We start from the raw sequence: 23,820 nt of genomic DNA, 5'->3' as shown, positions 1-23,820 counted from the left end.
CCTCCTTATATTCAAGTCAGTTCAGCTGAACAAGTTGAATGACTTATAAAGGATTACTTGTAGCTGATTATTTTTTACTGGATAGGATGGTTACTGGATTATATATATAGTTATATGACATGATATGAGCTTGAGTCTCAGGATCATAGTTAGGATGCGTATATTGCCAAGGATGTGTAGCTAGATATAGTGTAGTTATTTCCCTGGTAAGTCTAGGTACCCATACCCACTATATGTGCGTTTTGCATGTTGCCTACAATTCAGGTTGAGACAACCCTATAATCTAGTGAGGTTCATTTAGTGTGTATCTATATATATACGGACTACTTAGCTATTACATGAGTTGACTAGGATGTATTCGTTCCTTAGGTCTCTGTAGATATAGTAGAAAGAACTTGTTTGTGGGCCTAACCCACTATTTATTTTTCAGGACTATGTAGATTCTGATCGTGCAAAGCAGAGACCAGTCATCATCATTCTTTCAGATTATTTATACAGGAGTTTATTTTATATTTTAGTATTCACATGTAGTCAGCTGTTGCAATTCTTTATTTTAGTTTAGGATTTTATAGGGGTCTACATAGTATGGATTCCCGAGTTGTATTTTGGAGGATTAGTTGTATCAGAAGATTTTATTATTTAATAGAAATCTATTCTGAGGATTTTAAATATTGGATTATCAATTTAGTTTTCTTTTTAGCATCTTTTTTATTTATTTTTATTCATTTATACTCTGTGTTCGATTATTGCTGATTTGTTTTTGATATCTCCGAGTATTCGAGCGTGGGCCTGGCCAACTCGTATTTGAAAATCCGAAAGTATCACATAGTTTATGCATTACTGCAAAAAAGCCATATAAGATCCCATATCCATGTAATAAAAATAGGGGTAAAATCATAATACCCCTTTTGTAGTGACCTGGAATTTTTTATTTTATTTATTTATTATTATTATTATTATTATTATTATTTATATGACTCTGTTATGAGTCGGGCTTGATTTTAGTCCCTAAGTTTTTGGAGTTGTTATTTCCATTTTGAGTATTCTTGAATATGATTCTTTTCCTAGTTGAGTTCGTTTATCGTAGTCAAGCAAGTGGGCTCGGGGTGGTACAAGTGTTCGGGAATTGTGGGGACCTAAATGAAGGAGTCATTAAGGACCCAATTATTGTGTTTAAGATGGAATGTGTACGGGGATTGCATAATTGACAATATATCTGATATTAAGAGAAGATAATCGCATAAGTATAAATATATGATAAATAATAATATTATGAAATAACATAATTAAGAAATTAAATATTATTTCAAATCGAAGCTTAGAGGCGCGTAATCGCTTCTTGAAGATAGTTAAAATCTCTCCTATGTGCAATCGGAATATTAAATGCAACAGTATAATGATCTATATGTCCATAGAATGACACCCTCTATGAACCTATGTATACATCTCCGTCCAATTATTTGTCCAAAATAAAATATAATTTATGAAATTATATTTAAACACATTTATCAATATATATTGAATGGCTATATGAGATAATCAGTCACAATTAAGAGTGAAAAGTGACTCGAACCGAAAACCTCTTATGCATAATGGAAACTTTTAATCTCCATTAATCAACCAGGTAACTTGTTGATTGTGTTATAAAATTAAAAATAAATATATTGTAAAGATATTTTAATTTTTTTATAAAAATAACTATATATTTTAAAACCCGTTCTAACAACATAAATATTATAAGATATTTAAAAGTCTAGAAGTAAGTTTTTGAATAACTTTTGCTCTACCTCACTCCATCAAAAGTTTTGTGTCCACCATGAATTCTTTATATGTCAAGCCTATTTTATGACCAATATAAGTTATACTTAAGCATTTGATCATTGGAACTTTTACTTGCACATTTGAATAAATTAATAATTATTATTATTATTGATACTAAAAAAATTAATTAATTGTTTCTTACTTAGTTATATCATTATCTGTTATACTTAAAAATAATAATAATTGTTGATGCAAAAATCCGCACGATCCAGAGCCGAGGGCCATTCTTGCAAGATAAGAGAAGTGATGACCGATGTAATGCTGGTCGGGTGCACTCCGACGGTCAAGTTAGTATTTGACTATTGAATATCCGAGAAAGGATTAAATATATGATTTATGGCGTACCTTTCTAGGTTGACTGATGATTATTTTTATAATAGTTTTAATGGTGGTAGTGTTTTGTCATGAAACCAATTCATTTTCCTTATCCATCACGAATTGGAAGAGTCATGGGAGGGTGGTAGTAGTTATCTTTACCTCTTTGAGTTTATCCATACCCTTTGGGTTTCTGTTTTGCTTGAACTTCCTATCCGTCAAATATTCCGTATCAGTAGCCTCCGTTCCTGAGTTTGCTTGTCAAACTTAGAGAACATTAAGTCGTTTTCGCTCTCCTTTTCTGATTGAACGATGTTTTGAATATCATGTTCTGCCCCCCAAACAATGCGTTATTCGGGCAATGCCTTTCATTTGAAATTAGGCTTGAAACTATTTTCTCTTTGAGAGCTCTTTGGTCCGACTTTGTTACTTTCCAATGATTTTCAACAAGAATCCTAATAGCTTTTATTGTCATATTGTGCTGCTTTTAATATAGATGAAGCATAATTAATCGTGATTATCTTGCCCTTGAGTAAGGGGAGTTCTTAATTTCATCCCTTTAATGAGGGAAGAAGGTGTTGTCGACCTCTTACCCTTTTGATAAGGGAAAAAGTTGTAGTATGTTTCTTGTCCCCTTAACGAGGGAGGCCTTTTTAATACGAGGCAAGTCGATTTTGATCCCTTTTAGTACGGGGAACGCCAATTACGAGTTATACTCAGGCTAAGCCTTGTATTACGAGGCACTTCGTTATCATCTTTTATAGTACATGGACGTTGATTACGGGATTCGTTCAACCTGGGCCGTTATAGTACAGGACATTTCATTATCAACCCCTTTTAATATGGAGGACGATAATTACAAGCTTCATTTAGTTCGGACCCTTATAGTACGGGGCACTTTAATTTCAACCCCTTTTAATACGGGGAACGATAATTATGAGCTTCATTTATCTCAGACCCTTGTAGTACTGGGCACTTTAATTTTCAACCCCTTTTAATATGAGGGACGATAATTGCGAGCTTCATTTATCTTAAACCCTTGTAGTACGGGACACTTTAATTTTTAACCCCTTTTAATACGGGGGATGATAATTACGAGCTTCATTCAGCTCGGGCCCTTATAGTAGGTGGCACCTTGATGTCGACCTCTTTTAATGCGGAGGACGATAATTACGAGTTTCATTCAGTTCGGCCCTTATAGTATGGGGCACTTTTATTTCAACCCCTTTTAATACGAGGGACGATAATTACGAGCTTCATTTAGCTCGGGCCCTTATAGTACGTGGCACTTTTATTTCAACCCCTTTTAATACGGGGGACGATAATTATGAGCTTTATTCAACTCAAACCCTTATAGTACGGGGCACTTTGATTTCAACCTTTTTTAATACGGAGGATGACAATTATGAGCTTCATTCAGCTCGGGCCCTTATAGTATGGGACACTTTGATTTCGACCACTGTTAATACGGAAGATGATAATTACGAGCTTCATTTAACTCACTCTTTAAAAAGGGAGTAGGTTCTCCGAGTTTCATGAACTTATCTTTTTAATATAGGGAGGTTGATCCTCATGAGTTTCATGATCTCATCTCTTTGATAAGGAAAACTAATTTTCCTGAGCTTTATGTTACTCAAACTCTCTATAGGATTTTGAATCCTATATTAGGTGCCCCCATTCCATTCTCAAGCTTGCTTGTTACGCGCAAAGAATGCTAAACTGCATATGTTTTCTCCTATTTGTCAAGTTAGCAAAGCAGAGAAACATATATATAATGTGAACATATAAAATTAATAAATAAATGTACCGAAGTGATCACATTAGTATGTCAATTGAAATAGGATTGATTACTATAAAGATCTTAGGAAACAGGGGGAAAAATAAAGCTCAACAACATAATCATTGTTGGCAGCGATGATTGCCAGCGACGACATGGTGCAGTGGTCAGGTATGGCTTTCTGGCAAGTTTTTACCGGATTTGAGTAATGTATCATGAAATAATAAAATTGTGTGGTTTAGTCAATTAATCTGCCAACCGTTTATCCAAACCTTAGGCACCGCTACTTCGTCAATATCTTACTCAACTCTTACCACTCATTCAGCCAACACTTTTATGATTGAACTCAATGTCCATAAACACAAATATATAGATTGATATATACAATGATACACAAAAATAGACATGGAAGAAGAATGTCCAAGTTTGGTATATAAACTAAAGACGTTAAGCAACATTGCTGTAAATTTTGGTCACCCAAGAATTAGTTCTCCAACCTAACTCTACAACATTGGTGCTATTGATAAATATTTATGATTGGGAAACTTCCTGAAAGTTTTATGATTAAGGAAGCTAAAATTGAACTTCTTCCATGAAGATTTTTTATTTATTTATTTCTTTGTATTTTATGATAAAGAAAGAAAGGGACTCATATTGGTTTTTTCAGATTTCAGGAGGCAGTTCAAAAGTAGCGAGAAATTGTTGTTTCGCCTAATGTAGAGAGATTCTTTAAATGATGCCGGTGTAATGTAGAGAGATTCTTTGAGAGATGCCAAGAAGTTCTTGCTAACCCAATGCAGCACATTGATTGCACCAAATTCAGTCCACCCCAAACAATTAGGCAATTGCAAAAGAGAAAAATTAGGAAGGAGAGATGGGGCGATCCTTAGTATTTTGCCTCCATTGTTTCAAATCCTTTTTATTTATTTTTTTTGAATTTTTAAGAAATGAGGTCCCATCAAAACAAACTAAATACCTTAACAGGGCATAGTTGAGTAGTTATTTCAATTGTTAGACTGAAAACTATGAATTTGCGAAATTTTAATTTCTTATATTTTTCACAAATTTATTTAATTTTTGGCAAGTCTATTTTATATTTGGGTAAAGTACAATCACACCCAAAGGAAATTTATCTCTTTTTTGGACAAAAACACCTCTTGAAAGTTCAAATATGGACAAAGACACCCCTTTACATGAGAAATTGACCAATTTACCCTTTGACCGTTGAAGAGACTTTTTTAACTTTACCATTTAATAAATTGGACCAATCTACCCTCGTGAACAATTTATGCATTAAAAAAAAAAGGAAAAGTGCAATGAGTACACCAAATATTCTTAGCAGGATCCTTCTCTCTTAAGCACTCCGCTCAACATGTGCCCGGCCATAAGTCTTCATTAAAATCCAAAGCCTTCTCTTCCACTTTAGTGTCTAGATCATGTCTCAATTTCTCACAGGCTTTTTCCACCATCTCCACTATCTTCTTTTTTCAGCACAACCTCACGATTGTCACCAATTCCTCCCTTACCAGATATCGGAACTGAATAAACAACAGGCATTATCAATCGCAAACAAATTAATTTAGTAGTGATTTAATGTTCAAAGTATATAAAATCAACGAAGGGAAGGAAGGCCAACCATCAGAGTATTTGAAGGTGATGTTACAAGCAAGGGATAGAGCATCAGTGCGAATTTCAACACCATATTGCAACTCAAGCTTCCTCAGAATTTCAATCATCCATGGTTCCCTGTCCATCGTTTAAAAAACCCTAAAACAATTTCTTTTAGACAAAAAATGTAATTACCATAAAAAAATTTAAAGGAGTAACTTTAGTTTCAGGTATACACATTCAACTATGTTGTATATATTTGTGTTTTTCAAATATTTATAGAATAAATGATAATCCCGAAACGTGAATTAAGAAGTGTATTTGTGTTTTTTTTAAACTTTTTTTTTTTTTTTTTTTGCACTTTTTCCTTTTTTTTATGCATAAATTGTTCATGAGGGTATATTTGTCCAATTTATTAAATTGTAAAGTTAAAAAAGTCCCCTAAACGGTCAAAGGGTAATTTGGTCAATTTTTCATGTAAAGTGGGTGTCTTTGTCCATTTTTGAACTTTCAAGGGGTGTCTTTGTCCAAAAAAGAAGTAAGTTTCCTCTGAGTGTCCTTTTACCAAACCTCAGGGGGTATAACTGTACTTCAACCTTTATTTTTCTACATTATCTTAGCAGCAAACAAGAGTAGCTAAACAATAAATGGAAGTGGCACCAACACTTCCCTCTATTGAACTAAAAACTGTGTTTAGACAATATGTTTTTTGACAGGAAAATGAGCACCCCTAGAACGCAAAGTACAGCTGAATTAAATTTCTTCCCAACATTCCAAGCAGCCAAACAAGAAGAATTCATTATGATAGTGAAAATTTCATATGGAATTGACCTGTAATATAGTGCAAAACTCACATAGAATTGATCATGTAATATGATGGATGTGAAAGTTTTCCCTGGCTCAGCTCATTATGATGAATGTGAGAGGTTGTCAAATGCGTGTCACAACAAAGCCCTCTGCATTTTAGTCATTTTTGTATAGTTGGATTCATTTAATCTATCTTTATTTTTTGAGAGATAAGCAATTGATTGAATTTCTTGCATTCGGCGTACAAAAAGATAACGAGTTCTCATTGATTCATCCGATTTCCAGTCAGGAGGCAATGTCAGTCGCGGCAACGGGTTGGAACCTGTATCGGGTTTGCCAATTGGATCCATATTCAAGCGATTCAATTTGTTGGACAAATAATATTCGTTTTTGCTTACGGAATCGTTTGGATTAGGGTTGTTCAAGTTTAGGAGTTATGAATTGATAATGCTTAAGCGTATGATTGCTGTACAATCTGTTACACCACTATACGCATCATTTGTTGGGAGAGGTACTGCTAGATGTCTTTTCCATCGGCTCTGCTAGAATCTTACAAAAGTGTAGCAGGACTATGTTTTCACCAGAAGAAGATGACGCCATGTTTTTCGGTGAAGAGTTTGTAGAGCTCTATTTTTTGAGATCTTGAGCCAGTGATATCTTAAGTTTCAAGAAGGTCAAGGTGGTTGTTCAAAGCCATTTAGAGCAGTCCGTTTGGAATTGGATTTGGATATGATCATAAACTTGGACCGGCGTGCAGACAAGGATTTTCATCAACGTCGTCGGTGATTTTGAATGGCATAATTTATTTGAGAAATTGTTAGTTTACGTTTCCCACATGCGGCGCTAACTGTTGATGCAAAAATCCGCACGATCCGGAGCCGAGGGCCATTCCTGCAAGACAAGAGAAGTAAAAACCGGCATAGTGCCAGTCGGATGTACTCCAACGGTCAAATTAGTACTTGACTATTGAATATCTGAGAAATGATTAAATATGAAATTTATGACATAACTTTCTAAGCTGATCGATGAGTATTTTTATAATAGTTTTAATGGTGGTAATGTTTTGTCGTGAAACCAATTCATTTTCCTTGTCCATCATGAATTGGAAGAGTCATGGAAGGGTAGTAGTAATTATATTTATCTCTTTGAGTTTATTCATACCAGTTTTTGTTTTGCTTGAACTTTCTATCTAGTCAAATATTCCATATCAATAAATAAAAGTTAGAATGGTTCCAAGTATCTTCAGGAGTGCATTGTGCCAATTATTTGTCAAGATATATTGTTGGAACTTGGAAATATACGACATATATTTTAAAATTAATTATCGAAAGGTTATATACTTTTTGAAATAGGTGTCAGTGTGATTAAGTTTGAAGACGTGCCTATTCATGATGGTAGAACCTTTTACAGCTTTTCTTAACAATTATGTCTTTTTAGAAAATAAATAATTTTACCAGATGATTTATACATCACCTTTCAAGCTATAAATAAGGTGAATGTGGGAAAATAAACTAAAAATATCTAGATTTTTTTCTCTGTTTGAACCATTCTTTTCTTCTCTATTTGAACCATTATTTTCTTTGCAAATTGTTACTCTTTTTCACCATCATGCTGAAATATTTGTATGGTGAAATTAATTTTCTCTTTTAGTTGTTAGTATATTTTTTTTAGTCATCATTACCCTAACTCAAATATTTGGAATGAATATTTTAAAGACAAACAAAATGAACTTATCAAAAATATTTCAGAAGAGATATTAACATGTCGTACTCAAAATCAAGTTAAAACGTTACTCTCTTTCACCATCATGCTGAAATATTTATATGGTGAAAGTAATTTTCTCTTTTTAGTTGTTAGTATAATTTTTTAGTCATCACTGCCCTAACTCAAAAATTGGGAATGAATATTTTAAAGCCAAACAAAATGTACTTATTGAAAATATTTTACAAGAGATATTAACATGTCGTACTCAAAAAATATTTCAAAAAAGATATTAACATGTCGTACTCAATCTTTAACTAAAAAAACATGTCGTACTCAAAATCAAGTTGAAACATTACTCTCTTTCACCATCTGTGTTGAAAATAATTTTCTCTTTTAGTTGTTAGTATAAATTTTTTGGCCCTAACTCAAACATTGGGAATGAATATTTTAAAGCCAAACAAAATTTACTTATCGAAAATATTTCAGAAGAGATATTAACATGTGGTATTCAAAATCAAGTTAAAACTTTGTTGATGATTATTGGCAACATGTTCAGATATATGCAACTTGTTATCCAACGTCAAGACGGACACGAACATGTGTTTGAGACCAACGCTACATGAACATGTGTTTGAGACCAAGGCCAAGACGAAATGATCTCCATAATTATCGATAACGCGTTTTTCATTAATGTGTTTGAAACCAACACCAAGACGAACGATGACAAACTATAACGAAAGTTATACGTTGAGAATAAAACCATGACGAAACGATATTCATAATTAACGGAGAACAATACTAAAAATAATTAAACTTTATTAGGGTAAAGTTTAATAATTAGGGTAAAGTGTAAAACCCTCTCAATTATTGTCTTTTACAAATAAACCTTGTACTACAAATTACTTTCCTAAACTTTATTGCGATGAAAGACAAACTCATCACAAAAAATTATTTTACCCTTTCTCATTAAATTTGTCTTTTTTTTATTAAAAAATAAAGTGATTAATTTATCGTTAAAATTTTATTATTTATAAAACTTATTATACTCCGTTTAAAAATTTTTATCATGAAAAAATACCTTCCTTTGAATATATTAATGAAAAATTAATAAATTAATAAAATAAAAAAGACGTGCTTTCGGTACAATATATTCAAAATTTAGAAATTAATTAATTTAAATTCTCTACTTAAGAATTTTATTTATTTAATTAATTTAAAAATTAAAAAATAAATTAAATGTGATTCAATAAGAAAAGATATTATGATCATTTAATGAAATATGAACATTTTACAACAAAATGTTCATGAAGTATTATGCACAAAATATACTTCATTGGCAATAGTAGTTTCCTAATTCTAAAGACAAATTTAATGAGTTATTTTAGTAAAATATAATATTGCAATTCTAATTAATAAGGATAAAATGGTAAAAATAATATTTTCTTTATAATTAAATTTTAGTTTATTCCAAACAAACTAATGAAATTTTATTTCAAATCCAATCTCATTTCTTTTCCTTTTTCAATTCCAAATTCAAAAAGAATTTAATTCTAGGAAAAGCATTAAAGTTTATTTAAATAAAATGAATGCAAAAATTATTTGAAGAGAATTAGAAGAAAAAAATAATGAAAAAAAAAAAAAGAAAAAAACCAAATTAAATCGGAACAATAAGAGGAGTAAGAAGGGAAAAACAAGAAAGAATTAGACAGATTTTTTATTTTTTTATTTTTATGGGTGCATTAGGTAATATTTTATAAATTAGAAGTATCTATTTATGAAAATTTTAGTGGGCCAGGCTGGACCTGGGCCATCAGCTCCTAATCTTTCCGAAATAAGCCCCATTTGTTACCTAAGTCCAAACTTTCCAATTGAATTTTAATTGGTCTCAATTTGTTTATTCGAATTAATAATGGACCAATATTTAATGTCCTTGAAAACTTAAAACTATTGTTGACGTGTTCGATTCCCATTCGTTTTATAGCGTCGATAAGAATTATCCCATATAACGTCGGTTTCGTTTCCTATGCACATCTAACTCAAAACTTTGCAGCGAAGTTAACTTCATCCTCCACAAGGAAGTCGGCTTTATATTTTCCTAATTTCACCTTTTATTTCTTCTATAAATTATGTTAACATGCATATCGCGTAAACTCTTTATTCTACCCTAAATCACACGACCCTCCTTAACAGGTGTTACTCTGCAAATTGTTAATTCTACCTCTTGTGTGTGTGTGTGTGTGTGTTTTTCTCTCCCTCACGATTATGTTTTTCTCTATAGATGACCATTATGATAATTATACAAAGGGTGTGGATTATGACACATACTCTGGACTGGATGATTTTGAAGCAAATTCTATATCAAGTGTAGACAATGATGATTTTTCAGAGTGTCTGTGCATACCACAAGACCGACTAGAGGATATAGAGTTTTTTCCTAATTTTTCTGGTGATTTAATCTCTTTCAATGACATCCCTCTCTCGGGGTGGAATGACAATACATCAAGCACTCTACCGGACAATAATCTCAATTTACTTCAATTTTCGAAGAAGAAACCAAGGACTAAAAGGCATAGGAGGAGTATGAAAAGTTTTTCAGGAGTACAGAATCTAGACTTGTCTAAGTACTTGAAGAAAAGAAGATGCAGTCATTGTCAATCAGAGAAGACACCACAGTGGAGGATGGGACCAATGGGGCCGAAAACACTATGTAATGCTTGTGGCGTGAGATACAAGTCAGGAAGATTGGTACCGGAATATCGGCCGGCGGCTAGTCCCACTTTTGATAGTTTCAAGCATTCGAATTTTCATAGGAATATACTGAAACGTAAAGCCATCGACTAGATGACTTTGAATTAGAAACTCTTATTCATGTTAGAGGTGGATTTTGATTCTTTTTTCTCCCAAACGTAGGTTGATTTTGATTTTTCAAGTTTATAGTTTAGATATATTTTTTAAAAATTTATTTTATATAATGAAATTTATGATACTAGACTTCTAGTACATATGGTGTATGATTTTTGGTCTACTCATATTTAGAAGAAGATCAATAATAACTTGGTCCACATTGCCGGGTTCCACCCTATTACCTTAAGACAAACAAGAATCTCGCCCGCAACACACGTGCGGTTCATATTAATCTTATATGGTATATAGCGCAAAGACACTCATAAAACACGTTTACTTGAAGGACCGACTTAGTAAATGGTGGGCCCGCTGAGCTCCTGAAGGGCCCACCCACGTCATGTGATAAGACCCAACCATCCCCCTGTCGTAAATTAAATTCCGCAAAATTCAATTCTTAAATCACTACTCTACCTTGAATTATTAAACTTCAATTAACTCGGTGAAAAAGGTTATTAGTAGGCCCATTTTTCAGACTTAAATACCATGCAATGTTTGTACCATTGTGTTCCTTTTCTTTATTTCGGTAAATTATAGATGTTATATTCAGAAATATCATATTTCCCTTTCATGTAGGGTAAAGTGATAAATCTTTAATAAATAAATACGTCAAAAGGAGATCTAATTACTAACAAGATGGGCATGTAGTGATGGTCAATTCCTTGTTTAACATTGTCCAGGAGAGTCAATTTCCTTGCATCATTTATAGGACGGCGTGACAAAGCAACCACCAAAAGTGGTAACTTCAGGGACTAGCGTATGTATTAGAAAAAGATAGATAGAAAACATCAAGTTTTAAAGACGAATAACATTGTAGCCATCAATTATTTAGTGATGATGATGCATCAGTGTAAACTAATAGGATCCATAATTCCAAAGCGATGACCAGCCCATGTTTAAAATTCCAAAAGTGGGGGGGAAAAATTATCGGAGTGATATGTTGCCAAAACAACTGTCCATGAGAAATAAGACTCGTCAAGAGCAAACAAAACACAAAGCTTTTGAATTTTTTAAGCTGCAGAATATACTTGACACTTTCTCATCATTTTACCAGATTTTATTCCAGTACGAATTGCTAGCTGCAATCAGTGGTGATCTTCATCATCATGATGCCCGTCTGGAGGTCCTCCAGGGCCGACCACTTCCAACTGCACAAAAATATCAATTGAAATTATTTAGAGAGTTCTGATGAAGACTGAAACCAACTGGGTATTTTTGTTCTTTTTCTTATTTTTTGACAAGTGGCCAGAGCCAAATCTACCGAATTACATGCACAGTATAACATTAAAAGCACAGATAGGGATGGCAAATATCCCCAACCCGGCATGGACCTGCCCCGCCTCGTTTGGAGGGACACGTTTATGTAAATGGAGATGGGGATACCCGGCTTGGGGCGGGGCTGAGCGGGGGAATGGTAAACCCGCCCAAATTATGGTGTAATTTTACTAAATTGCCCTTACATATTATGATATATTACTAAATTAGATTAAGGTAAATTGCAGTGACACCCCCCAGGTTTGCCTATTTGACAGGTAGATACAACTTGTTTGCCTAAAAACAACTTGGGGAGAGTCATAAATAAGGAGCCAAACAAGGCCTCAAGTGACATGAAATGTCTAATATGCGCTCCGATGTATTTTCATCCTCACCTAAAATGACCAAACTACCCTAATATATATACATGTATACACTACAACTTTACCCTCTCATCTCTCTCTTTCAATCCTCTCATCTCACTGTTTCCTTTCCTGTGACGGACAGAATATCAGTGAGAAATTGCAACACCTCCGCCACCGCCACCGCCGCAACATCCACCCTCCAACCACCACCTACCATCGCCACCCCCAACACATCGACCCGTTCTTACCACCAACCACCATCGCCGCCGCCACCCAATCTGAGACCCATGTCACCGCCACCCCCACCACTTCTTCCACCCGATCTTAATCGAACCCATGAAGAATACAATCAAACCACGATCCAACCCAATTCGCCATTCACTTAACCCAGTCGCCAAAATCGTGACTGATTCACAGTCCTCACAACCATTTTATCCCCACTGCTAGTCGCCATCGCAAACCTCACCGCCTTCTCCCGTCCAGACTCGGTCTCCAAGGCCGCCTCCCACATCCACAAGAACTTCTCCTACTTCCGCGTGAACTACAGTCGCTATGATCGAGATCTCCCTCCTCTCCCACCCGATCTTAATCGAACCCATGAAGAATACAATCAAACCACGATCCAACCCAATTCGCCATTCACTTAACCCAGTCGCCAAAATCGTGACTGATTCACAGTCCTCACAACCATTTTATCCCCACTGCTAGTCGCCATCGCAAACCTCACCGCCTTCTCCCGTCCAGACTCGGTCTCCAAGGCCGCCTCCCACATCCACAAGAACTTCTCCTACTTCCGCGTGAACTACAGTCGCTATGATCGAGATCTCCCTCCTCTCCCACCCGTTCTCTCTCATCACCCTCCTCTCTCTCCTCGCCGCCTAGCTCTTCCTCTACCTCTTCTGCTCCTCCGATCAGTCTGTCGTCGCCCTTGGCCGCACCTTCTCCGATCGAGAAACACTATTTTGACTAGTGAGTGGAGAGAGGACAAGTGTGTATTTAAATGATATATGTGTAGATATATTTTGTGGTTAAGGACTGATGGGTTCAAGTGATGGTGGGTGGTGTTGGGTCAAGATAGAAGAAAGTATACATGTATATTGATTGAGGCTAGTTTGGTCATTTTAGGTGGTGAAAGGGTAAATATGTACTTTCATTATGTTTGGGGTGTCTTTGTTCAGTTTATGAAAGTTGGGGGGTGTCATTGTCCAAAAAATGCCTAAATTGTATCTACTTGTCGCTTAGCAAACCTGGGGCTGTGAGTGCAATTTACACATTAGATTAAGTGTGTGTGTGTGTGTGTGTGTGTGTATACACACTTTTCTGAAACCCTTACCCTAGCAAGTGACGGAGCCAGGATTTCAAGTGAAGGGGGTCACACTGCCAAAAAAAAAAAAACAATACGGAGTACATATATATATATATATATATATATATATATATATATATATATATATATAACAACTATAAAATTCAAAAAGACGAAGAAAAAGAAAATTATTAAAATATAAAAAGAAAGAAAAATGAAAGAACTTTAAGAAATAGTTAAAAAGTTTCAATTGAGGAAGAAAATTTTGACTTTTTCTACTAAGGAAATTTAAGGAATGTGGAGTAAAAGAAAAAATAAAGAAAAAATAAGAATATAATTTTAGGAACTACAAATTTGAGGGGGGCATTATATAGATTTTTTCATATATATGGAAATTTTTTTAAAAATTACCACATATGTAATAGGTTGCTGGTCAACTCAAGGGGGCACGTGCCCCCCCTAGGCCTTCATTGGCTCCGTCCCTGACCCTAGCCTCTCGTTTCGTTTCACGGTCTCAAAACTTGAGAAACAGAGAGGTGCGAGCGACATTTTCGACACCGACGGCAAGATCAATCCATCGTTGTTGATAACCCATCATCATCACCGATAACCAATCAAACCATCATCCTCGCACGACAATCGACATCCTATGATATATTATAATATTACTAAAATAGGTGAAGTATATATATACACACACACATAGGAGGAAACCCTAGCCACCATTTCATTTCATTTCTTAATTCCTGTGAAAAAAATAAATAAATAAATAAATAAAAGCCAAGACTAGGGATGACAAAATTCCCCACCCCAGCGGGACCCCGCTCTATTTGGGGAGGTTTTGGAGAACCAATTATGTAAATGGGGATGGGAGCTGGTTTAAAAAACCCAGCGGGTTTTGGGGCGATTATAGGGATGGCAACGGAGCGGGTTTGGAGCGGGTTTCTCTAAATCCCGCCCCGCCCCTTTTAATTTTTATCAAGTCCATGCCCGCCCCGAGACCCGCGACGGGTTGGATTTTCATATCCAACCCCGCCCCGTTAGGAAATATGTGCCCCCGTGCCCGCCCCACTAACAAATTTTTTTCTCCCACTTTTTGGAACTTAAACTCCTGCTATTTAAATGTGCAAAGCCTAGGAATGACACAACATAAATAAAATTATGTATCCTAATAAATAAATAAAAAATAACATGCACATAACATAATTCAGAGAACATAATAAACAAAAATAAAAGTTTAATACAACCAAATCACAAGAAGTTCTAAGCTCCAACTTCCACCATAACCAAAACAAAAGCAAATTTAATACCAAGTTTATATCCCAAATTAGGATTATAAGAGATGGGTAATTGGGTAAGCCGCTAAAATAACTTATTAATATATATATATATATATATATATATATATATAGTTATATGCAGGGCGGGGCGGGGCGGGGCGGGGCCCCTAGGATATGTATATTGAACCCTTACCCGCCCCGTGACCCTCGACGGGTACAAAATTTGTATTCATGTCCGCCCCAACGGTATAACAAGTGTTCCCATATCCATTATTAACGGGGCGGGACGGGGCGGGGCCCCGGCGAGGCGGTAAAAATTGACATCCCTAGGCGATTATAGGGGTGAAAAACTTAAACAGGGATGGGGATGGGGAATGAGAACCCCGCCGCATTGTCATCACAGCAACTCAAATTCAATGGTCTTTCCATCTAATTCCAAGTCTTGGGGGCAAAAAATTACAATATAATACTCCACCATGTGGGCCCATCCAATTTTTAAATATAAAATATGAGCATAAAAATGAAGTCACTAACCAAAAACTCGACTGCACAATCAAAACCTGAATAGGATCTGAATGTAATTTGGATCAAGTTACCAGGGGTAAAAAAAATAAAAATAAAAATAAAAAAGAAGAAAGAAAAGGGTGTTGTAGGTTGTAAATAAAATTTTGAAAAAAATGAACTAATAACTTCAGCATGCCTTTCTGTGAATCCTTGCTCAAACTTAAATCACATATTTGGATCACAAGTATATCAGGCAGAGGTAGTACAGTTAAAATTAATGGTAAATCCCATTTCCCATAAGTAAAAATCTCATATTTACATCCATCTTATCATGCCGTAGCAGTAAGCGATTAGTCAAGGATTATCCAGTACTCACCACAAAATACTGTGAGCACACAGGGCATTCATGTGGCTTGCCTTTCTCTAGCCAGAACCAAACAACATCATGCTCGTCTTCTGTTTAATGAATGAAAATTTGTGTTAAATAGTTAACAAGCATTAAGTTAGGTAGATAAAAAGGAAAGATAGTATATTAATTCTTTCAGTATTAACAGAAAAAACATGCAGAGAAACCTAATAAACAGAAAGAAAAATAACTGAGACTCACCGCCTTCATCCCCGGGACATCCAACAATTCTCTTGTCGTAGTAGGACTTGATGACAGCAGGTGCTTCCTACAAGCAACAAAATAAGAAGCATAGTTATGAATGAGATAATTTTTCCAGATTTACTGTATCACTGTATCTATCAAGTTGGAACAAATAATGTTTCAGACACCTCACCCATCAATATTATACGAGAACCAGAATACTACAAGCTTAGGAAATATTAAACAGGTTTGCATATTTCAACAATGTAATATGACCTACACCAATCTCCGTAAAAACAACTGCAATTTTCTTTTTCCTTTGCTCTACTACTGTGCTGAACGTACTTTATAAATAATAATAAGATTATAGCTCTAAGAATAATGATTGTGCAGAATTTTGCACTAATTCTCAAAATCAGAAGGACAATGTGGAGAGCTGAGCAGCACTTAAGGTTCCAAAGAAAACAAAGTTTGACTCCTCCGTTAAAGATAGTGCATAGCACCTTTAGACTTATTAGTAGGTTTCTGTTAGAGCTGAAATAGTAGCAAATATGAATTGTAGACATGGTTCACTCACAACTGGAGACGCCAACCACCCGCCCACCCCCCCCCCCCCCCCCCCCCCCCAGCCCCTCCTCTCTCCCTCCCTCCCTCTTAAAATAATAATAATACTGTAAATAAATTGCCTATTCTCTTTCTTTTTCCATTATAGTCCAGGTTAATGCAGGCTCATTGGTAAACTAAAGTTTTTCAATTAGTGTAAGAACTTTTAAAATGACAAAAGGTACTCCATAAGACCTACAAAAGACATCTGTATTAAAATAGAGATTGAGGACTGTGGGGTCGCACTACTACTGAATAATCAAGTGAATTACAAAATTGAGGCTTATTTCACACAACAGTCAAAGCCATAATAGAAAAGACAGTTCAAAACTATATTCTTTATGATGACAAGTAAAATAGATATCAGCAAAGCTGAATTCATGAAGCCAAAATCCAGCGCACTTGCTGCAGCCTAAGCTGAAAAATGGGAGAATTACTCCTCAAGAAAGGAACATAGTTACTAGGAAATGCTAACACCCAAGGAATCCGCCATTCTGAAATATTGTCTGAAAACATTGAATGTAGCAATCTGTAAAATTTCTTCATAGCACCTTCCCACAATTTTCTTTTAATAGGAGACAACAAGGACAATAAATATAAATCTAACATAATTAGTCTTTATGGGAAAAATATTACAGGAAGGCCCTCATACATCCATAGATCAACGTATACAAAGGCCAAAAGGGTAATTATCCAGACAGGAAACTAAAAACAAAAAAAAACAAAATACTGCAGAAAGGAACTTCAGATATCACACGTATTGTGCTTAACAAAAGGCTTATTGCCAAGTGACATCTACTCCTCTTTCCAAATGAAAGGTTAAGGATTTGAGCCCCCAATGGGGCATTAATAGGTGAATGTATGTGATTTACCTACCAAAAGAAGAAAGGGAAAAAAAAAAGTGCAATGTTTAAGTTACAAAAGTACTCACCACATTGTAGTAATAAACTTCAAATTAAACACTATCAATTTTGTTTTTATTATTCATCTGTATCAGTTAAACATCACTATAACCTCTTGCAAAAAAAAAATTTAATTCCACTTTTAGCATTCTTAGCAAGGGAACAATATAAAGATTAAAATGTACATATGATCAAACTAGAAAAGAAGGCAACAATGATTTAGATAAGAAGTTGCACCCAAAGAACAGAGTAACACTCTAGATGCTTTACATCATAGAAAACCAAAGAGCACAAATAATTTATTGTAAATATAGGATATAACAATTCCAGTAACAAGCGCACACACAATATACCGATAGATAACCAATGGGTATCAGTTCATACGGTATAATTTTTTTTTCTTTTTTTAATTTTTGATAAATAATTCATATGGTATAATCTCTTCTCCAAAAGAGACATTGAGTGTTCGAACCCTGTTAGGACAAATATTGTGGGGGTGTCTAAGTCTGCTTGAACTTTCGGGAAATATGTATATATATATATATATATATCAATATCTTTTGTCTAAAAATATTTTGATATCTTAAACTTTCAGTTGAAATACCTTGCTTAAACCTTTCTGCAAATCACTGGATTTTTTACATGTGGGAATGTTAAGCATTAGATATGTCAAGACTTCAATCCACAAATTTTTGTTAGGGTGGATTTTTTTATAAAAAATTTGGACATCATACTTGCATCGAGTCAATTCTTTTTAGGGTAAATTACTCTGACCTCCCCTGAGGTTTGGCCTAATTACCCTCGGTTTAATGTGTTTTAAAATATGGTGGTCAACCTCCCTTGAAATTTGGTTTATTTTACTCCAGGTACCCCTGCCATCAATTGACTGTTAGGCCTGTTAAAGCTAAAGAAAAAATATCAAAATGCCAAAACTACCCTCGTATGTAGCAGAATTACTAAGGCTTTGTTTGGATAAACAGGAGAGAACAGAAAAGAAAGGATAACATTTTTTTTCCCTAGTTAAGAAAGGATAACATTAGTTATAAGAGAAAAGAAAAGGAAGAATGGCTAAAACTTGTATTCAAGTTTGCATAAATTATGAAGGAAAAGAAAGGAAAGGATAGCATTCTTGTTTGGAAAACGCAAAGGAGAGAAAAGAAAAGATACCATTTTAACCAATTTACTATCATACCCTTTTGTATTTATATTACAAATTAGTGAAACATGCTTTGTCATTTTATTCTTCTGAAAAGAATATTGAACTCATAAAAATGAACCAAGATATGTTATTTAAATTAGGAGACATATCATGGAAAAAAACTGATAGAAAATAAAACTGGATAGAATGATAGATGCAAAATAAACAAAAGAGAGAAGCCAAGAAATTGCAAAACTATTAATAAGAAAAATTATAAAGTGATGAAAAATAAAACCCAATAGTTGGCTCATCATGTTGCACTGAATCAAAACCCAAAAGTTCGTTCTTTTTCTTTTTTCAGGAAAAAAAAACTGTGCTGCATTTTCATTAGAAAACTTGCTAAGCCATTAAGAGATGCCTACAGATTTTCAAATAGTCCCTAAAGTCGAACACATTGTGGTTTAATGCTTGAATCATATTTGCACAAGAAACAATTAGAAAGTAGCACTTCAGATTCCCTGGAAAGACCAACTAAATTCTACTCACTGCAAATAATATTTACACGAAGTAAAAAATAAATAAATAAAACAAAAAACAAAAAACAAAAAAAAAAAAAAAACAAAACAAAACAAAAACAAAAACCATTAATAACAAGCCACCCAAATGGACCAAACAGAAACCTCTTCTACACCGAAGGAATCCAACTACTGTGTTGAAGTCTCTGGTGCTTCTTTGCAGGACATTCGTTGTGAAATCACAAGGATGTGAATAATCAGAATGGCGGGATGATTCTGACATTCCTCGGACTTTTGATGACATCCAAACCTACTAATGAAATCAAATAAGGGACGTGTTTGCTTAATCTCTTATTCATGAGATTAAGAAATCTCCAGATTGTAACAAGAATAATTTATACATTATGTAACCCTTTACAAAAGCAATATAAAGATGAAATTTGTGCTACAAACAGGACAAACCATCATATTCATTCTAGCCGGTGAATTGTTGTTATTCTATCTCCGGAAATGAAGGATGCCGGAGAAGAGAGTTCTCACTGTTTGCTCTGCTGCGCTGAATTCCTCTTGTAAAGTGAACGATCAAATGCCCTAAATTAAAAGATGGGACTCAAATGTGTTTAACAAAAATTATTCTTTCAAATGTTTAGGGCATTTTCGGTATTATGAAAGTTTTATTTATCTTGCTATCCTCCCTCCAATTTTTTCATTTTTGGGAGGATAGCACATGAGGGATTTGGAGGGATAGCTATCCCTCAAATCTCTCCTAATCCTTTCTTTTCTCTCCATTAAAGGCAACCCAAACACAAACCTCACTAACCTTTTTTTTCCAAATTATTCAATCCAAACGAAGCCTAAAATAACCTTAGTAAACTAATACTATACCATTCAAACAGACACCAATATCACAGCCTTTGTTTCTCTCACTTCTCTCCCTCGCTACCACCACCAATGCCGCCATCTTCACTATATATACATATGTATAAATGCATATCACCAATTCATCCTCATTGGAACCCTAGCACCAAATCAAACACAGTCTGATACATAATATACACATATATATTCACACATTATAACACACAAATCAAATATTACTGCAATTGTATATATGTAATATATATATCCAACTAGTAGTATATATTTCGTTAGTTATGTTTACAAAACATTGGTGAGAGAAGACATTGTCCAGGGGAGAGGTAGACAAAGACATTGGTCAGGGAGAGGTGGAATGAAAGAAGATCCATTTCACAAATATACAGAACATATGCAACCCATTTGTCCCATTTGATGGTTTTAGATCCATGTTTTGTGTGCGTGTGTGAGCTGAAGGAGGGAAATGGATAATGGTATCATATATATATATATATATATATATATATATATATATATATATGACTGTTCACCTGCTCACCGGTGTGCAAGGAATTTATGCACGAATTAAATCTTAACCGTTGGATATAAAATTATAAACTACTTTTTTAACTGCCCAATGGAATCTAACGGTTAATACTTGAGATGTGCATACATTTTCTTGCACACTAGGGAGCAAGTGAACAATTCTGTATATATATATATATATATATATATATATATATATATATTTGTAGTTTATAAAATTTTCTGAAAAGGTTAATGAGTGTGTTTCTTTTGACAATGAAATGGAAATGGGTTTGTTGATTCTTGAATCATAGTGCCTGTAGTTTGTTTTTGGATTCCGAGGATTCGAAGGAAAGATACACGAGAGAGAAAATTGTTACAAAAATAAAGATGAGCTCGAATTTGTCATTGATTTCTTTTTTTTTTTGACAAGTGAATTTGTCATTGATTTCTTATACCCTAGCCCCATCATCATCAATCACTTGGGGCTCTGGTCCTCTAAAGAGCATTACGATCACTTGCTTTATGAGTTTCTGTTAACAAACATCCCCAAGTTCCTTCTCTCTCACTTGAATGCGCTCAGTCACTAGCATGTTTAATGTTGTGTAAATAAATAGACAATTTTAACTTGCAAGGAAAACCTATTCACCCTGGAAATCTTGTGCTAGTGAAGGGAGGCGGAGAAAGAGAGAGAGCGCAGAGGGAGAGAGAGAAATGGTGGTGGTGGAGATAAGGGACAGTAGGGAGAGAGAGAGAGAGAGAGATGGAGCGGCGGTGATGGTGGAGGGGGGCAGTGGAGAGAGAGAGAAAGGGGGTAGTCATTTTAATGTTCTTTCTACTGAATATTGTATTATATTAAAATTGATGATATTTTTAGTAATTAACAACTGATAAGCTGAGTAGTTTAAGTGATTGCACACAAAATGTTAGTACAGGTAACCAATCATTAGTCTAAGCTTGCATAAACTTTAATCCAAGGGCGATTAGACTAAACCTCAAGGAAGGTCAGACTAATTTACCTTCTTTTTATTTGCAATATAATTATTCATAGGTTCATACAGATATGTCATCACACTCACCAAATAAAATGGAAACAGAAGTTAGGCTACCAAGTTGAATTCTAGACAATTACTAGTAAAATAAATTTCAACAAAATCAAATATATCCATCAAAATTCTTTAGAGAAAATAACATTCGCCCATTCTCTAATACATGGAGACTTTACATCACATATTGAAAGCTAAATGCCATTTGCAATGAACAGGAATAACTAAATAGCAATTGGCTTTTCAATCATTTGAAAGTAACAATTAACATAATTTTTTTAAAACTAAAATTCATACTAACCTTTGTACCAAAAGGACCTACAGGAAAGTTAACATCCAGAATGTTCCGTCCCTAAAAAAGAAAACACCAATCTCAATAACCAAACGTACAAATTGTGATAAATATTAAACTCAAGTAAACACAATAGCTTAATAGATAATCACTTCAAGCTCAGCTTCCAGCTCCTCGCGCTCATGTCCAGTCGCAATAGGCATTACATCTTCGACTCTCTTCTTGGAAACAACATTATCTCCTACACAATTCAAATAAATCCATACATATCACAATCCAGTCTCACAAAACATAGGGCCTATACATATATATACATCAATACACACAAATACAAGCACACATATTGGAAGATCTGAAAGCAAAATACGATTAGGTATGAGTGAGGAGATGATACCGGATTCTGAAGCGAAGTGGCGAGAGAAGAGAGTGACAGCAGGCCGGAGCGGGGACGGCGAAGGAGAGATGGTGCCGGTGAGGAATCGGTTGGGTGTGGAAGCCGATCGGCGGCATGGAGATAGGGTTCTGAGCTGTGCAGAGAGTCTTCTCCACATGGTTTTTTGAGCTAGGGTTTGTTAATGATCTCAGGTCGGCCCCTTGTTTAGCTGATCAAAAACCACCTCTATTTTCTCTCTCTAGGAATTCTTTTTCAGCAGCTAATTAACGGTTGGGAGACTGAAAAATGAAATAAGAAATGAAATGTAAAATTGGGGAGGCGGAGGCTCATGACAGATGAGTAGGGTGGTCTACCAGTGGGATTGACTTGCACGTGAGAATCAATTTAGCACGTGGGAGCAGAAGAGAAGCAAATCAACAAATAAGCCGAAGTTGTCTAGCTTCCATTGTGGACGATGATGTGGAAGTGAGTGTGTAAGTGAGTTTCTTATACACAGTAAGATACCATTGTATATTTTTCTTAATTTTTACATTTTATAATACCTTTTTTTTATTTATCAGTAAAAGATACTACCGTCTAAATTGTGTGTGTGTGTATATATATATATATAGTATTACTCCGTTACAGAATAAATATTTTTATTTTTATTCTTGGTTGTCCCAAAATAAATTTCACATTAAAAATTTAAAGTCTTTTTTATTTATTTATATCATTACCTAATTAATATCCATGCATTGAACTTATAAAAAGTAAATCTTCACATTGAAAAGACTTGGTTATTCATTCCTTACCAATACAATAACAAATGAATAATATTAAAATTCATCCACTTAAAAAATTAGATTCAAAAACATTTATTTTAGGATAGAGTATCTTTACTATGGATTAAATAGTTTATACATATCAAACATTGTTCAAATTTGATTTTTTTCAACTCAACTACCTCGCTTAAAATAAATATGAACTTAGATTTAATAAGCTTTGATTTTATAATTAGTAAATATAAATATAAACATGAATAAACACTAAAGTTCATATAACAAAAAATTTCGTTTAGTGTTTTCCATATTTTTATTTTCTTTTTTTCTTCAGCAAGTGTTTTCCATATTGTATTGTACTAAACAAAATTCTATTGTGCATGAAGTTGTAAAAAATCTTGGAGTTTGTTTAGTGGAAAGCGAAAGTAGTAGAAAGTGAATCTGAAAAATATATATATATATATATATATATTACCATGTTTCTTTTGTTGCATTTGGTTAGAGTAACATTTTTGTATAGATGTTAAAGAAAAATTTCACTCAATGGTACGATACACCTAC

At 34.4% G+C, this 23,820-nt stretch overlaps 2 protein-coding genes across 3 annotated transcripts; one reads left to right on the top strand and one right to left on the bottom strand.

Annotated features, from left to right (window-relative positions):
• Window positions 1–10,294: 10,294 nt before the first annotated feature.
• Window positions 10,295–10,873, top strand: LOC132281606 (GATA transcription factor 4-like). The gene has a single exon (XM_059783298.1). The coding sequence runs from the start codon at window positions 10,295–10,297 to the stop codon at window positions 10,871–10,873; it is 579 nt and encodes a 192-aa protein (XP_059639281.1).
• An 853-nt stretch (window positions 10,874–11,726) lies between these two features.
• On the bottom strand, window positions 11,727–22,816 carry LOC132284078 (putative cytochrome c oxidase subunit 5b-like). Of its 2 annotated transcripts, XM_059786144.1 has the most exons (7): window positions 22,502–22,816; window positions 22,260–22,348; window positions 22,117–22,167; window positions 16,250–16,316; window positions 16,019–16,098; window positions 11,985–12,081; window positions 11,727–11,885 (listed from the first exon to the last, which is right to left on the bottom strand). In XM_059786144.1, the coding sequence occupies exons 1-6, from the start codon at window positions 22,656–22,658 to the stop codon at window positions 12,019–12,021; spliced, it is 507 nt and encodes a 168-aa protein (XP_059642127.1). In that variant the 5' UTR covers window positions 22,659–22,816; the 3' UTR covers window positions 11,727–11,885; window positions 11,985–12,018. The 2 variants fall into 2 exon arrangements, with proteins under 2 accessions (XP_059642127.1, XP_059642126.1); XM_059786143.1 differs by having other exon boundaries at window positions 11,727–12,081.
• Window positions 22,817–23,820: the final 1,004 nt, after the last annotated feature.

The sequence above is a fragment of the Cornus florida genome, unplaced genomic scaffold, assembly GCF_030987335.1.
Source record: "Cornus florida cultivar Cherokee Brave unplaced genomic scaffold, ASM3098733v1 CherokeeBrave_3.0.0_Hap2_Chr11, whole genome shotgun sequence".
Classification (NCBI taxonomy): Eukaryota; Viridiplantae; Streptophyta; class Magnoliopsida; order Cornales; family Cornaceae; genus Cornus; species Cornus florida.
The sequence above is the reverse complement of the archived record's forward strand: the minus strand, read 5'-3'. Positions and strand labels throughout refer to the sequence as shown.

Coding starts and splice junctions, on each gene's coding strand:
- LOC132281606 (XM_059783298.1), top strand. CDS start 10,295: ATGTTTTTCTCTATAGATGACCATTATGATAATTATACAAAGGGTGTG.
- LOC132284078 (XM_059786143.1), bottom strand. CDS start 22,658: ATGTGGAGAAGACTCTCTGCACAGCTCAGAACCCTATCTCCATGCCGC. Junction 16,317..22,116: donor TAGGTCCTTTTGGTACAAAG/GTTAGTATGAAT, acceptor TGTTGCTTGTAG/GAAGCACCTGCTGTCATCAA. Junction 16,099..16,249: donor ATGTCCCGGGGATGAAGGCG/GTGAGTCTCAGT, acceptor TTCATTAAACAG/AAGACGAGCATGATGTTGTT.